The 15,889-nt window shown below is 39.2% G+C and overlaps 1 protein-coding gene across 1 annotated transcript in view; it reads right to left on the reverse strand.

Moving 5' to 3' along the window:
• Positions 1 to 15,889, reverse strand: part of SCUBE1 (signal peptide, CUB domain and EGF like domain containing 1) — a 219,357-nt gene that overhangs the window by 49,109 nt on the left and 154,359 nt on the right. Inside the window, exon 9 of the mRNA XM_086740410.1 lies at positions 1,917 to 2,039. Coding sequence (XP_086596536.1) covers positions 1,917 to 2,039 — 123 coding nt within the window. The remainder of the gene's footprint in view (positions 1 to 1,916; positions 2,040 to 15,889) is intronic.

The raw sequence follows: 15,889 nt of genomic DNA on the forward strand, positions 1-15,889 counted from the left end.
ACATCAGTGATTTCTTGATTTATACGTACTTGCCTTCTTTCTTTATTAGCAGGCCTACTGACTGCATGAGTCACCAATTATCACCTCAAGCACCAGACAGGAACTAAATTATCACAGTGGTCCCTCCACAAAGCAGGCATCATACCATGTTTGCTGTAATCAGTCTCTGGGGCCCAAATACCTCAGACTTCAAACAGGAAATAACTTAGTCCTCCTCATTTCACAAACGAAGAACCAGTGTTTCTGGGACCAGCCCCAAAATTCTCTGGGCTTGCACTCATCTATCTGTTAGCCCAACAGATAAGGCTACAGTTGATGAATCAGTCAAAGACCACGTAGAGCCAGAGAGAGTGCCTGCCCTTGCTCACTGACAAAGGAGAAAGTAGGATGGCCAGATCATGTTTATATTTCCATGTCCAATCATGAGGGAGAGAAGATCAGCTACTGCTTCATTCCCAACATGGTATGAACTGTTACTGGCAACTCACTCATTCAGTAGCACAGGCACATGGAGAAACAAAACTCAGCTGAACAACATTTACAGAGCTGCTTCTAGTTTCCCATTATCACGATAGAGATCTGATCATGTATAGGTAGCTTTCAAAGCCTATTTCTAAGACTTTGCATAATGAACATACAAATTTTGCACCAGCTCTTGCCTAACAAGAATGTAGGGCTTGACTTTTCTCTTGAGTTTTTCACTGGTGTAATTACAATGACCTCAGTGGTGAAACCTCTGACTGATACCACAGTGAGAGCATGTCACAACCCATGAAATTCATGAACCAGAAAGTGTTCCTAACTATCTCTAAATACATCATGAAGAAAACATTTTTTTTTAACATTTTGTCCCTATTTTTAGCAGGTACATCAAAACCTGACAACTTACCTTTGCCTGACATGATCCTACAATGTTATTTCTGCCTAGTCGTGGCACTAACTGTGCCACTCTCAGCTCTTCCCATCCTGTCCCAGCTTGAAACCAACCTTGCACTGACTCCTTTGTGTCTAATCACACAGTCGGGGTGGAGCAGGCTTCTCAGATGACGGAAGTACCAATGAGATGCAATGGAAAAATTTTTGAATGACACGTGTATCTTCAGATCTTGGTTTCTCTTTTGTTGATGAACAAAGAAGCTTTAAAATACTAATGCTGTTTTGAACTTCATAACTTCTATGTGTTAAAAACCCATGCAAATAATTATGTATTAATAAAAAGGCAATTCCTGCACAAATTTTTAATTGAATATGTCCTACTTCCCCTCTCTCTCTATTGATGCAAGCTCATCTTTCTAGCCTTTTCTAGGAGGCTTTTAAAGAGTAAAGTTACAGAGCTCAAATGCTTAAAGTATATGGTTCGTACTGAAGATGGAAATGGCTATGTACTTAATTAGTCATAGAGTATATAACATCATATGACTTAGATAACAAATCATGACATGCAGAGCAAATGATATAAAACATACTTCATTTGAATTCTCACAAAACACCTCCATTATCCCTCCATGAACAGATTCTGTCAGGCAAAGGTGAGGTCACAAATTAGACTCTCTTTTCAGTTTAAATGTTGAAATGCTCTCTTCCAATAAGTTACTCTAAATGACTCCAGTGTAAGTAAGATAAGCCTCTATCCTGTTAAGATCATAGCAAATTAGAAAATTTGAACATAAGGCTCTTTGCCTGAGCCTACTCCACTACACCACATGGATTTTCCCATTTCAGCAGGACACTGGCATTCCTACTACTAAAAACACTGAAACAAGACATTTCCAAAAATAATCTAACTCCATCTCAGAAAATGGATATCTGGTAGGTCTTTTCTAACTCTACTTCCTATGACAAGATCATTAAAACAAAAAAAATCCACTGAAAATAACATCCTCATTATACAAGGAGTAAAATAAATGAAGTATTACCTTGGCAGGTCCGTTCATCTGTGAGCAGTTTATAGCCTTTCTGGCAGCTGCACTCAAAGCTGCCAACCGTGTTTCGGCAGAAATGGTCACAGCCACCATTGTTTACCAAGCACTCATCAATGTCTGCAAAGAATGAACGGGCAAAAATTTAGTTCAAGGCAGCAATTCAGTAGTTCAGGGCAGAAGTATAGGAGCTTACTCAGATCCCCAAGGAGGCTGCTGTCCCTGTTAGGAATCGGGCTGGTCAGATGTATCCCTTCCCAAACCTTTCTTGCAAGGCTTACAAAAGAGCTATGGGCTGAGCTGTTCTGGAAACAGAGGTATTTCTCTCAAAACTGGAACCTCCAGATGACCCAAGCTGAGGCACTTTAATGCTACAGAACATTCAAGGAAGCTTCTTTGTAGATGTGGTGGTCTGCCTGACAGAAGACTTCAGCCTGTGTAAGACGTGAATTCCTTACCTTACACAGGCACTATCAAAACCCAGGAACACATGAAAAATTGAAATAACAACAAACCCAAAATAAAACATATTTGAATTCTGAAAAAATACTTCCACTATCCCTAGACAAACAAATGTAGGGATACATTTGTTCGGAATTAGCATTATATGCCAGTTTGTCCATTATCAACACAGTGTCACTGAACACCCATCTTCATGTGTCTAACATTTTTCAGTTGGTATAATAGAAGAGAAACTGCGAGTGCATGTGAAATGTTGCTTCTTTAGTCATTCTGAAGGCAGGCACTTACTGCCTTACATATGTGTATGAAGGATGGGATCAATGACTCTTAATTTAAATAATGATTACAAAGTGCATTGATGAACTTGATAAGACCTCTGTTCTGAATTTCAGACTGGTGATTCTACTTTCTCCACCTTACAGCTTCTCCCAAAGGTGCTGAAGAACTGGAATGACCAGTCTCTTTTCCATCCCATAAAAGCTCGTGCAGTAACTATAGAATAGGTCACAGAACCTCATTTGAAATACAAGGCGTCTTTCCATCCTCCCCCACTTATAAAATCATGGATCCAGGTTTATTTGAAAAAAAGAACTTTTTTTTTTTTTTTTTTTAGGAGAAGAAGAGTGCCAAAAAAATGCATACGGTGAAGATGTAATATGTCATAGAGCCTTGACTGCCCACTTCTGGAAGTGAAAACAAGATCTTTCAGAAAACCAAGTGGAGAGTGATGTTTCCCTTTGAAAAGCCTCTTGCTGTAACAGCTTTGAAACTTTGAGGTAACAGTTGGCCATTTAAAAAGCAAATCTTGCAAAATGCAAATCTAGGTGCCAAAAGAGCTAATATGTGGAGATGGAAATTTACCTGAGACAGCACGATGCTGGTGAATGAAGGGTGCATTTGAAAATGATTTGAATTCAGGATGACTTTTAGTGGACGTCATTCATTCATTTTTGAAAACATACGATTACTAACACTTGAGAGTAATATCTAGAAATTGTAATAGCTGAGAGGCAAATTCAGCCCTCTTTTCTAAACAGCACTTTGCTGCACTGACATCGACAGAAATATGCTCAGGAGTATGTACTACTCAAACAAGCAAGAACAACGCATATTGTTGTAAAGGTTTGCTTATACATTGCATTTGTGGTAAAGAGAAAGCAAATTTGCTCTGAGACCTTTTGAACTAATACTACTGCTTATTACTTTTGTGTCTGGTTCTGCAGAGGAGTGGCTTATTCATATAGTCCTATTAAAAGCATGAGGGTGAAAAGGCAGGCAGCAGCTGTGGTGGTATTACACCCTGAGTGCTCTGCACAAAGCCAGCTCAAATCTTTATGTCTTGGGTAATAAAGTTCTCAAAGCGATCAGAAACCAGGAGTCGTGTTTGTGGTCCTCCAGTTTTGGTGATTAGGCTAGCCAAGGACAGATATCTTAGGCCCCCAACTTGATAAATCTGGTAAAGAACACACTGAAGGATGCTCTACATAATACCATGAGACTGGAGGCAGCAGCCCATTTGGTTTCAGCTGTGACCACCAGCACAGGTCGAGATCAGCACTGAAAACACAAGACTTGTTGGCCCAAGACCTGCAGATTGGCATTTCCATTTGTAGAAGTGATTTCTCCCAGCTCCAGTACGTGCAAATGGGACCGTGTTGCAGGTATTATGATGGATTACCACAACAGTCTCATGCTTTTGCACAGCACAGGTGTACCTAACTATAGTTTAGCTTGCCCTGACAAAACTGTTGGACAAATGGAATTGTGAATTAAAATTACTAATATATTATGCATCATAAACACACTGAGTAGTCATCCATCACGAGGAAGATCTCTTTTACCCATGATATGAACAACATGACCTTTGGGCCACTCTGCTGCCTGAAACTGCTTGAAGCAGAAATTACTTGCAGCCTGTCAAACACCATTCTGAAGTAAGGATTGATGTTTTAAACAATGGCCCCTGGATTTCACATGTTAAATTCCAAATTCCAGTCTCACTAACGTTCTTTTCAGGGTCTCTGAAAATCGTAAGGGACAAAAATGAAACCTTCCTAGCCTCAGAGGGTAGATTTGAAGCTGTTAATCACTGTAATTCCACTGACAATACAGCACATCAGTTTTACACCAGCAATTCTTTGGAATAATCCTGAACCAGGATCTGGGTAAAACTTGGGAGAGTCCACAGGAAAAGAAAGTATTTATTAATTTCTTCTAGCTGGAAAACATGACATGGCCTTTCAAAACCAGGACCATCAAAACAGAATAGAGGTCAAAACTGTTAGCTGCAAAAACATTCTAAATAACATAAACAGCGCCAATGTCTCTGCTTTCACTGTATTTCTTTCCACGGCCATAGTGAGATTGACAAGGCGTGTAAAAATTATTTCACTCTATGGAGAGCAGTGCATTGCTGCATTTCACTTGAAAGAGAGCAGTATCCAACCGTATCATGTCTAACTGGTTCACAGAAATTGCACCACGTCTATATCCCCACTATTTTTCTTTCCATAGCTATAAATAATTCATGTTATGAGCCATGTGAAAATAAACCATTCCACTGTGTGAGAAGGTGAGGCCCCATTTGTCTTTAAACTGATTGGTACCCAACTTTGTCAAGTGCCTGTTGTGATCTTCACAGAGAGTGTGCATGTCTGCCTATCATGTAGGGACAGAAATACAGTGGAAACCCATCATGGTATCTCTACCAGCTTTGAAATTACTTAGTCAAATCTCCCCAGACTATTACTGGGACTGTCTGCAGAGGAGCCCCAAACCTGGTGTCTTCAAACACAGTTCTCAAGTGGCACCTTTTCAACTGATGATGCAGGCTGCAGAAGAACGGCTCAAACTTACCACAGTGCTCTGCTTCCCCATATCCTCAGGGATGCAAAAGTATATAAAGAACTGTATTTCTCCACCGGGGCGTTGTATGTAAAATGCCCTGATGATTAGTGTTCAGTGTGCTGGCCATTTCATCCTAGGAGGTCTGATGGGCTTTCAGTTCATTAGCAATGAAATCTCAAAGGATTTCTTCTAATGCAGTAAGTCAGTATTGTTAAATAATGCCTTGCTGATACAAGCTGCTTATCTGCTACAAATACCAAGTGATGTGCCCAGCACAAATGGAACACATGGAGAAATGGAAAATACAGACCAATAAAAAACCACAGAAGCATTAAAATTAATTAAACTAGTAAAAAATGGCAGGTGAAGGTATAGCGTAATAGGCAACTAAGCACTCAAGTCTTCCATTGGCCCTGAAAGTGGTTCATTCCCCTCCCCTCATGCAATTAAAAACAAACAAAAGCAAACTTGATTTGCAGAAAGGTAGCTAAAATCTTCTTTGAAGTTGTAATATTTTGGGAAAAAAACTAATCATAAATATTAGTCTGGAGATGGAACTCAGCAACACCATCACAAAAGCTGTGGGCCTGCCTATCTCCCAGAAAGAAACCCTGGGTCATCTTGCTATTCACAAATAGCGGAGAAGTTCCGCTGCAGCTTCTGTGACTCGCTGTCATCTCTACGTGCACTGTAAAATGTAAGTCCAGGCTTGCAGCATATCTCATAAGCAAAGGCCTGGCATCAAGACAGACACTGTGGTGAAGTCGAGCACAACTGCTCTCTGGATCTGCTTTATGTGACCCTAGAGCCTTGTGGCATTTGGTAATAGGTCACAGTTTTGGTACATGGATCCAATTACTCTTTTAAAAAGCCTGTTCTTTTTAGTTTTTTTCACAAAGCTCTCCATATTCTTTTGGACAATCAAAAGCTAATTTCAGAAGAATGGAAGGGGTGATAATTTTAGAAGAATGAAGGAGGAATAAGTAAAATAAAATTTTTCTGAAATAAGTGATTATCCTAAGTTTTCTGAGCATCTTAAAATATAAGGGAGGCAGTGGAATCAGCTTTAAATAAAACTTTTCAGCTTTAAAGGAAGAGAAACTCAGACGCTTTGTGATAAGTTGCATAGCCACAATTTGACTAGATAAAGCAAGCAGTCTGCTACTTTTCTTTCCATGTCCCTGTGAAGATTAATAGGAATCACTGCTCCTGTTCCACTTCTACCTTTTTAAGCTCTGCTTAGCGTAATTCATATTTGGAAGGATCTAGTTCTGATTAGGATGCGTGTGTGCACACGTGTTGCACATGTGTACAGATAAACTCACAAAGATTTGCCTTGCTGCATACAAGTCAGAGAACAAATTAAAAAGTAGGGATTTTAGGCAACTTAGAATTTAACATTTCACATAAGCTGCTTAAAGGCAACTGAAAGGGTAATCAATGTGCAATCTTCACTTAGCCCGTTAAACAATGATGGATATGGAGATTTCCAAAGCCTCATCAGAGGCGGAAGTGAGGCTTTTCCTTTCAATGGCTGGACAAATATTTGAACTGATTGTGTCTGTCTAATCCTTTGCAGTTTTAAAATGCTACCTAGCTCTGGGGAAATAATATAGTTCTAAATCAACCTAAAATGATTACAGAAACTTCATATCCTTCTTGTTTATATTAATGACAGCATATTAGGATGAATAATGCTATTACCAGCATACAGTGAAGGTCAATATAGATATATTTTCTGCAAAGTGGGCTAGTCTGATAGTTCTTATTCCCTGCTCCTATAATTTTCCTTTGCTTTTCGTTCCTTCTCTTTTCTAATGCTTCTACAAATCACCCATGTCCCATAAACTGTAGAAGTAGTATTGCCTTGTTGACACAGGTATTAGTTCCCTGATGCATGCAGACCACAAAGTACTTTATAAAGCAGCCACAAAACTCTTCAACCTCATGTCAGAGGTGGGGAAATAGAGGCACAGACAAACAAACAATCTCATCCACACTTGAATCCAAGCCCAGCGCACAAGCCAACAGACTGCCTTGCTTAGACAGTGTGTCAACTAGAAGAGGCTTGCACAACACACGTGTTGTTCTATATGATGCTCTACAGTAGAAATATTACCAAAGCCACCAATGCTCGCACTGCAAATATTTTAGTATTTGCCTGTCACTTTGCAATAAAACTTGAAATATATTGAGTAACTCAGGATTAACCTAAGCATAACCTACCAGGCTACGCTTGCAATGCTCTAAATAACATTTTCCGCAGTCTCTGAAATAAGCTTAAATAATGCATGCCAGGGATATTTTATTAAGGTATAAAGATAATTTCACATCCTCAGACTCATTGGATTCAGTGCCACTGTGAGAAATCTAAATCAAAGTAAAACTTAGGTTCTGCTGTTCCCTCCAGAAAACATGGATCTAGCTGCTGTCTGGTAGTTTACAGGGAATTAGAAGTCCTAGTTTCAGTTTGACAACGCGTTTCTCTAGCAGTTTGGGCAAGTTGTAACACTTCTCTGCTTTACTTCAACTGGGGTATTGGTAATTATCACTCGATATTTTCAGGATACTTTAAAATGGATTATTATAACTGAACAAAGCATTATGAATCAAAGTAATTTATTTACTGTCACAATTTTTTAGCCAAATTACAGCTGTCTTTAATTTGTGGTCTGGGATTCTGAATGGTTTGATACAGCAGCAAGTTCCATGCTGGCAGTGTTTTGCTGTGGAAGATTTTGTGAATATATGCAGAACAGTACAGCCGTCTTCACTTTATGAAGAACATGTGCTGTTCCACCACTCTACCTGTGACTGCATAGGTCACTGCCTCTAACACGCTTTGCATGTTTCAGGGAGGAATAATTCTATTTATGCAGGATTACTTGAGGATTTCAAAGGCCAGCATCTTATCAGCTTCATCACACTAAACCTACACAACACTTCTGCAGGAGAGATAAGTTTAATTAATTCTCCTTTAACGAATGTGAAACTGAGGCAGGTAGAGTAGTGTGCGACTTCCCTACATCAGATAGCTACAAAATGAAACAAGGCATATATTACAGCACCTCTAATTTGAGTTTTGCACTGAAGTGACATCCTCATTTTCCCTCCCACAGTGCTAATTAACTGTAATGTATGATAATCATTACTGAACTGAAGTTCCACTACGTAGCAAATGAAGGTTCTCTGTTTAATTAGCTTTATGGCTAGGTTGTGGGGCAAGGCATTTTCCTAATTAACAACCAGAATTAAAACTCGACTGGGCAGACAGGAATGAGTGTAATTAAAATCTAATCTCCCTCATCCTGAAAACAGGCTGCCCACAAAATGGAGAGCTTTGTGTAAATGCTCTTAGAGCATGGAAAGGTTGAGGCAGGTTTCAACACATTTCCCTCATGTCACTTTCTCCATTTTCACCTGTTATCTTTGCAATTTCACGAAGAAACCTGTCTTCCAACCCGGATTGTAATCTGTCACATATGGATTTAGGTGTCAGCTATTCTCCTCCAGGACATATCCACTCTGACATTATCCACCAACCAATCAATAAAAGATTCTGCCAGGCTGCCAAGAGATCAATCACCTTGTAAAACAAACATTATGTCCTATTATTTTCTTATTACAGTTAATTACATTTATAAAGCACAAAAAGCCTCGAAAGTGAAAAACTTAGAAATGCTGTCAGAATAGTTTAGGCCCTGATTTCTCATTTGTGAAAGGGAAGGGATTTACTAAATCTAATGTGAAAAGAAAGGATTTTCATTTAAAATTTTTGCTGAACACTGAATTCTTTTTTAAACTCAAAAACATGTTAGTGCAATGCTACGAACCCAAACAGTGCAAGCTGTCTTAGGCTGTGACACCAGAATGTGAAGTGGGCAGGAGACATAAAGAAATAGACTGATAGAGTCTTTTATGGTCTAGGCTGGGCTAAATGCAGAAAGTACCTCTCCTCTCCCCCGCACCTCACTTTAAGCCATAGGAATCCCAGAAAATAAAGTTATTTTCCTCCTAATGTAACATTTTATCAACCAAAATGCTTCTTATAAAACACCCGAGAGGGAGAAATAAGTGAGTAGTTAAGGCTCCCATCTGTATTTGAGGACAACAAATAACATCTCTTTGCTTTACAAAGCATGTGGAAAGTTCAACACTTCAGACGCTGGGAAACTCAGATGGTAACAATGACCTTGGAAGTGACTGCAGACCTAGAGGCTGTGGTTGAAATGGTGGTACAGAACTATGCAAATACATTGGGCTGGCGACTTATCTACCTTAATTATTCACACAGCCACTCTGACCATAATAATTCTATGTTTAATGTTTCATAGAATCATAGAATGGTTTGGGTTGGAAGGGACCTTCAAAGTTCATCTAGTCCAAACTCCCTGCAAGGAGCAGGGACATCTCCAACCAGATCAGGTTGCTCAGAGCCTCATCCAGCCTGGCCTTGAATGTTTCCAGAGATGGGGCATCCACCACCTCTCTGGGCAACCTGTTTCTTCATTTTATGCAGGAGGCACTGAGACAGAACTTGCTGAAGGTTACACACAATGGCAACAGTAAAGCTCAGTGTCTTAAGAGATGAATCAGACAAAACTGGGGAGCTGACATCCCTGGGCATCTTCTCTGTACTTGGTCTCACTAAAAAAACAAGGCCTTGCTCTTACCGTAATAAATTTTTCCATGTAATCTCAATGAAGAGCAACTGAGCAAGCTGTGCACTATTGGACCAAGAAACAAGAATCTCTAGTCTTTACCTTTACTCATAGTTGTTTTCATTTTCCCCCTTGGAATTGATATCTGCTCAGGAAAGTTGTGTGCTTATTTCCAAGAATCTCAGGTTGCTTCTAAAAATTGTGTTGGATTTTATGAAATAAAAATTAAAAATAAAACTGGTATTAAGGACAGCTGAAGATACTGATGCTCTCTCTAAAATCCCACTGAAACTATGCTGGCTTTCCTATCACAAACCTACTCCTGCTGAAAAGGGCAGCTGAATGTAATTAGCCCATGGTAATTCAAATGCCTCATAGTTGATAACGAATCAAAGAAAATTGGCTGGTGACCAAAAATTAATCCTCCAAAACTTTTGGAAGACATTACTTCAACCAACCAGGGATCAGTTCTGTACCAGGGAAGACAAATACTTTACTGAGAGCAGGATGTAGCCATATAAAAAAAGAAGCTGTATTTTATGATGAAAAAAAAAGCAATAATAAAAGAATGGAAAAAATACTGCAAGTTTTGAATGTTGGTAGCTATGATTATGTGAGTAGTCAACTCCCAAGTTACAGAAAGCACAGCACACTTCTACATAATAAACTGTGGCTGCTGATCCTCAGGGAGCTTTATATTGTTGAATAAATGCAAGGTCTTTTCAACTACTGAAATGCAAAATATGACCCTCCCAAGCATTAATTTAAAGGATTTGGCATTTTCAAAGGGGAGGTTCACAAAGACAAATAACAACTGCAAGTTTCCAGGGAACAGAGATATTGCCTAGTCATGAAAAAACCCTAACTTAGTACACATGAATTTATTTTGTGGGGATAGATGGAACCCTTGGGAGGGAATGAAACTGTATGAGTTACATGGAAGCTGACCCAAGTCTGCAATTTTTTAATGGAAGATAATCTGTTATATTATATTTGTCTGTCATGAACAAGTCTACAGCAGACAAATGACTTGTATGTCTTTAACCTAAAAAAAGGAAAAGAAGGCAATCCCTCCAAAAATAGGGAAGGGGCAGTGAAAGTCTTGCACACATTCTGGATTAGATACATTTGCAGCAACAGTTAGAAGGCAGATGTTATCCACAGTTTTATTTCTTGGATTCTGCTCTCCATCTTCTCTTTTTTTTTTTTCTGTCTTCCATTCCATTTTCTTCTTTCTGACAAATTTCACATGTGTTGGTATCTACAATTTCCATTTCCTCTCTCTTTTTTTTTTTTTTTAATTCCATGAGTTTATAATTTCATTTTTTTTTTTTCTCTCTGTGGCCTGGAACTTAAATTCTTTCTTAGAAAGTCTAGATCAAATTATGTCTATATATCTAAAATTCACCATTCTGATGCCCAGTCGACAAACACAGTCATCAGCCAGTGTCCAACTGCTGATTTTTCTGATCCTCTCACTAGCCTTCTGACCACTTGCAGCCTCCTATCACCAAGAGTTTTCTATCTTGTCCTCCCTCAAATCCCACACATTTTCTGCTGGTGACCAGCATCCTTCTGTCTCTCCAATATCTCCTCCACCAGTTTTACCACGAACTCTGCGGACTCTTCTCCTCTCTCTGTTTGTCTGTCTGCCCCTCAGTCAGACGCTCTGTCATCTTATCACACGCCAGATTTGCCTCTACAATGACAACAGTCAACTCCCTCCTTTCTTTATAAAAGTGAGGAAAAAAATGAGAATCCTAATTCTGAGTTACCTCCCAGTCTTATCAAGCCTTGAAGCAGTTGTTTCCAGGGTAGCAGTACTGGAACAGATCGACTATGGCTCCCTCACTGGACATGACACAGAGCTTTCTGCTGAGCTGCTGCAGCTGCCTGCCAGATGCTGTTACCATTTTCCTCACATTGGGTTGATCTTATTTGTTCTTTATCTTCTGAATGGATAACATCGATGTAATCACATAAAATGACTTGTGGCCTCAGCAACAAGGCTATTGTGGACAGGCTTTAACATTTGCTTCTTTAATCCACATTTCGGTAGCTATTTTGTCGTAGCTACCTGGGAGCTTGTGCTCTGGTCTGATTTCTTAAGTCTTATCCATCTCTTCTAAAACAAGCAGCTCTTTCGATAAACTGAACTTGACCATTGCTCTTCCATCAGTTACTCAGGCTTCCCTCTCTCAATTCTGATCTTTATGAGGTTTTTTTTGGGACACGGATGGTCTCACGTCTTGCTTAAGTTCTACCAAAACAAAAATAACCTCAAAACTGCCTCTGTTATTTACTATTCCCTTTTGGCTTTAGTCTTCCATTTATCATTCCTATCAAATAAATCTAGAAAATTTCCTTTGCTTCTTTGTCTTTCGCCAACTATTAGCCTACCTGCTATCTCTGCAGCATAGTCCATGCATATGGTTGATTCATATGACAAAGAATTCCCCGTAGAAGCATTTACTGGGTTGCACTATAACACAATCTTCTTGGTGCTTTCCCGACGCGGTTACAAAGTATGTGTTCTCTGAAACTCTTGCCAAGCACTGAACAGGACCACTCTTTTCATTACAAAAGTCCTAATTTTCCTTTCATTTAACATTGTTTTTGCTATTTTTTTCTTTTCTTAGACAGCTGCATCTATTGTTTCATAGTCCTAAATCACCCACTGGCTGCCTTTGGTTGCTTCTTTGGCACAAATGCCCCTATTTTCTCAATCACATGGGTTTTGTCAGAAGAAGAGAAGTACTCAGAAGGGGAAGAGACAGGGCGATCCCTTGCTGTTCCTGCTGCAACATCTACTCAGAAATTCTGTTCATTTCCATAAATCACTTGAGCAGTTTGACATTCACACAAATCTGCTTTTACCAAGAAGCTATTTGCTTGCTTCCTGAATATGGCATGTGATCTCACGATGCTTTAACTATGGAGTAGCACTGGAAAATGGTCAGAACTTGTTTGTCAGCAGGCATTTTAAAGAAAATTCAGATACTTTTAATAGAACATTTAATTGCACATTTACTCTGTGCATCATACATATATAGAAAATGACTATTTGTGTTCCTCCTAAAAGCACTAGTCTAGTTACCGGACCCACATTTTCATTACCATCATTCTTCACATCAGTCTCCTGTCCATAAATTTATCTAGGTGCTGACTTCTCATGCAAGGCAAAGAAAGACATTGCTCTGTGCATTCTCCATTCTGTGTCATGCAATTTATTGCATGAAAAGATATAAGAGGTTTTTGTATTTATTTTTTTTTCTTGTTTTTAGGACTTCAGCCACAAGATTTGTATTTGCCTTGTATTCAGCATGGAGAGGGTAAAGGTATTTTTTGTTTTGATTCATGGCTATAGTGGCTTGTGATTATATCTGATCTCTTCATTTTTTGATAGCTCTTTGCTTACATGTACAGAGAAGGAAATTCAAATGGCATTTATATTTGAACATGCACTTAATTCTAGTTACAAACACTTGAGAGTAAGTTGTAGCTTGAGAGCAGAGTCATGTAAGGGGTTTGATGAAAGTAGAGTTGCTGTATAATGAATTATGAAAATTAGGTCTTGATTTGACTACTGGGAAGTTTACTCTTGGTTTACGTTGATGAGAAGCAGGGAAAAAGCCATCAGGGAGAAATAATGGCTCAAAATAAACCACTTCAGTAAACACTTAAGGGCTGTTAAAAGACAACACATACTTTAATAATTACCTTCTAAAATTCTATCCCCTGACTCCAGACAGCTTGTGGACTGACTTTGAGAAACAGGCTATGGCCTGCTGTTGATAAAAATCAAGGAAGTTTGATTCCTCTGGCGTAGGATGTTTTTCTGGGGAGTGACACGGAAGGTAGAAGGAAACCATAGAGGGACTAGAACTTTGTCCTGCATTGACTTTCACATGTGAATGGAGAACACAGTCCTCTTTGCAGCACTTTTTTCTTATATTTTGTTTCTATTGCTGAGATGAAGAAAAGTCATTTTATTCCTCACTGGTCAGATTCTGAAGGGAAGTGAAATGGGTAACCCAGTTAAGAGATATTTTCAAGGCAAGTGAATTGGATACCCTATAGGCTGGGATTAGACTATTTGCGTGTGCTTATGAGCACGTTATTGTGGTAGGATATGAGTTCAGAGGGTGCCAGCTGTTCCATGTTATTTCCCAATGCACATATCTTTAAGCTTGTGCAAATAGGAGGTATCTTAGCCATATGATGCAAGACCTCTAATCTCATCAGGAATTACCAAAGCAGATGTGCTTATTTTACCTTGGGTCACCTATTCTTCTGACCATATTCTAAAAAGTGGCACACTGTGGGATTGCTGAGAGAAGTAAAAGGCGCAAGGTCCAGAATCAAAGTTCGTGTCCATTGAGAGCTGATGCATAGAAAAGAGGACAGACATTCTAGTTCGGTATCCGTGGCAGGGGCAATATGGGCCCTGGGGATCAAAGGAAGAGTCACAGAAAGTGCAGTCTGTACAAAGGCCAATCTCTCTGTACAATCTCTATTTTAAAAATGAAATAGTACTTTTCAACGCCTTTTTTTTCTGAGGTACTTGACTTGAAATCCCACAAGGATTCAATTTTCTGAAATGGCTGAGAAATTTTTCCCTAAAAAGCCTGAAGTGTATCTGGCCAATCACCTAAAAGCCTTTTATCACTTGCCGCTCCCAGGAATCACGGTTAAAATATTCTATCTGCTTGGGTCAGCTTCTTCATACAGGGTCTAAGTGCTCAGTGTATCTCAATCTGCTTCCATATGCAAAGTTTTGCATTTTTTTTTCCAGTGGAGGTACCAAAATAGTAAATTAAAGCATACTGAGAGTTATCCTGTCTTCCCTTTAGTTACTTTTGGCAGACTCTAAGCAACAAGCAGACTATTTCTCTGGGATATCCCAGAGCAATCCAGCCCAGATAGCTTTATTTATGCACAGCAAGCAAAGAGAAGCTACTTACTAGCTTAAATGAAAAGCTGCTCTCGCTAGTCGTCACTGTACCTTTGACTGAGTAAGGCTACGGGACCATTTTCCATACGCTACTTGCCAAACCAAACAATGAATATAAGGCACTGTATTAGAAGAATGTTAACAATGTGCAGTACACCAACTTTGTCTAGCATCAAGCAGCAATGGTATGAATCTGTATTAAAAGTGTCCTGGTTTTGGCTGGGATGGAGTTAATTTTCCTCCCAGTAGCTGAGGTGTTTTGGATTTCAGATGTGAAGAATGTTGATAAACACACTGATGTTATGAGCTGTCGCTAAAGAGACCGAGGACACTGTCTGGCTTCCCGGAAGCTGGGAGGGATATAGCCAGAACAGTTGACCCAAACTGGCCAAAGAGAATCTTCCATGCGATAAACATCATGCTCATTATTTAAGTGGGGGTAGGCTGGTGAGCTGTATCACTTTTCTTTTGCTGTTCAGAATTGTTCTGGGATCATTTGCAGTTGGTTTTTTTTTTGGTTCTGTGATTGCTGCTCAGGATGGGCTGTATTGGTCATTGGGTCATCAGGTGGCAAGAAAGTGTCCATAATTTATTTTGTTTTGTTTTGTTTCTTTTTATTTTTAAAAATATTACTTCTATTGTTATTCCTATTATTATTATTACCATTATTTTTATATATACATAATTATCTTTTCCCTTGCTATCCTAGTAAACAGTCTTTATCTCAACCCACGAGTTTTCTTCCCAATTCTCTCCCCCACCCTCTGAGGCTCTAAGGGAAGGGTGAGTGAGCAATTGTGTGGTACTTGATTGCTGACTGTGGTTAAACCATGACAAAAAGTAACAGTACAACTGCTCTATTAACTACATAAATTATCTTAAAGATACGCCACATAGCTTTACACAAGCACATGGCCATTTCAGGTGCTGCAATTATCAAGAGAAATGTAATCAGAAGAAAAGAGAATATGACAAGCAAGTCTCTGCCCTTTCTGGCTTTGCCAGATGTCCTCTTCAAAAAACCCACTGCTGCTTGTAATCTTGTG

This window comes from Chlamydotis macqueenii, chromosome 1 (assembly GCF_036417535.1).
Source record: "Chlamydotis macqueenii isolate bChlMac1 chromosome 1, bChlMac1.mat, whole genome shotgun sequence".
NCBI lineage: Eukaryota > Metazoa > Chordata > Aves > Otidiformes > Otididae > Chlamydotis > Chlamydotis macqueenii.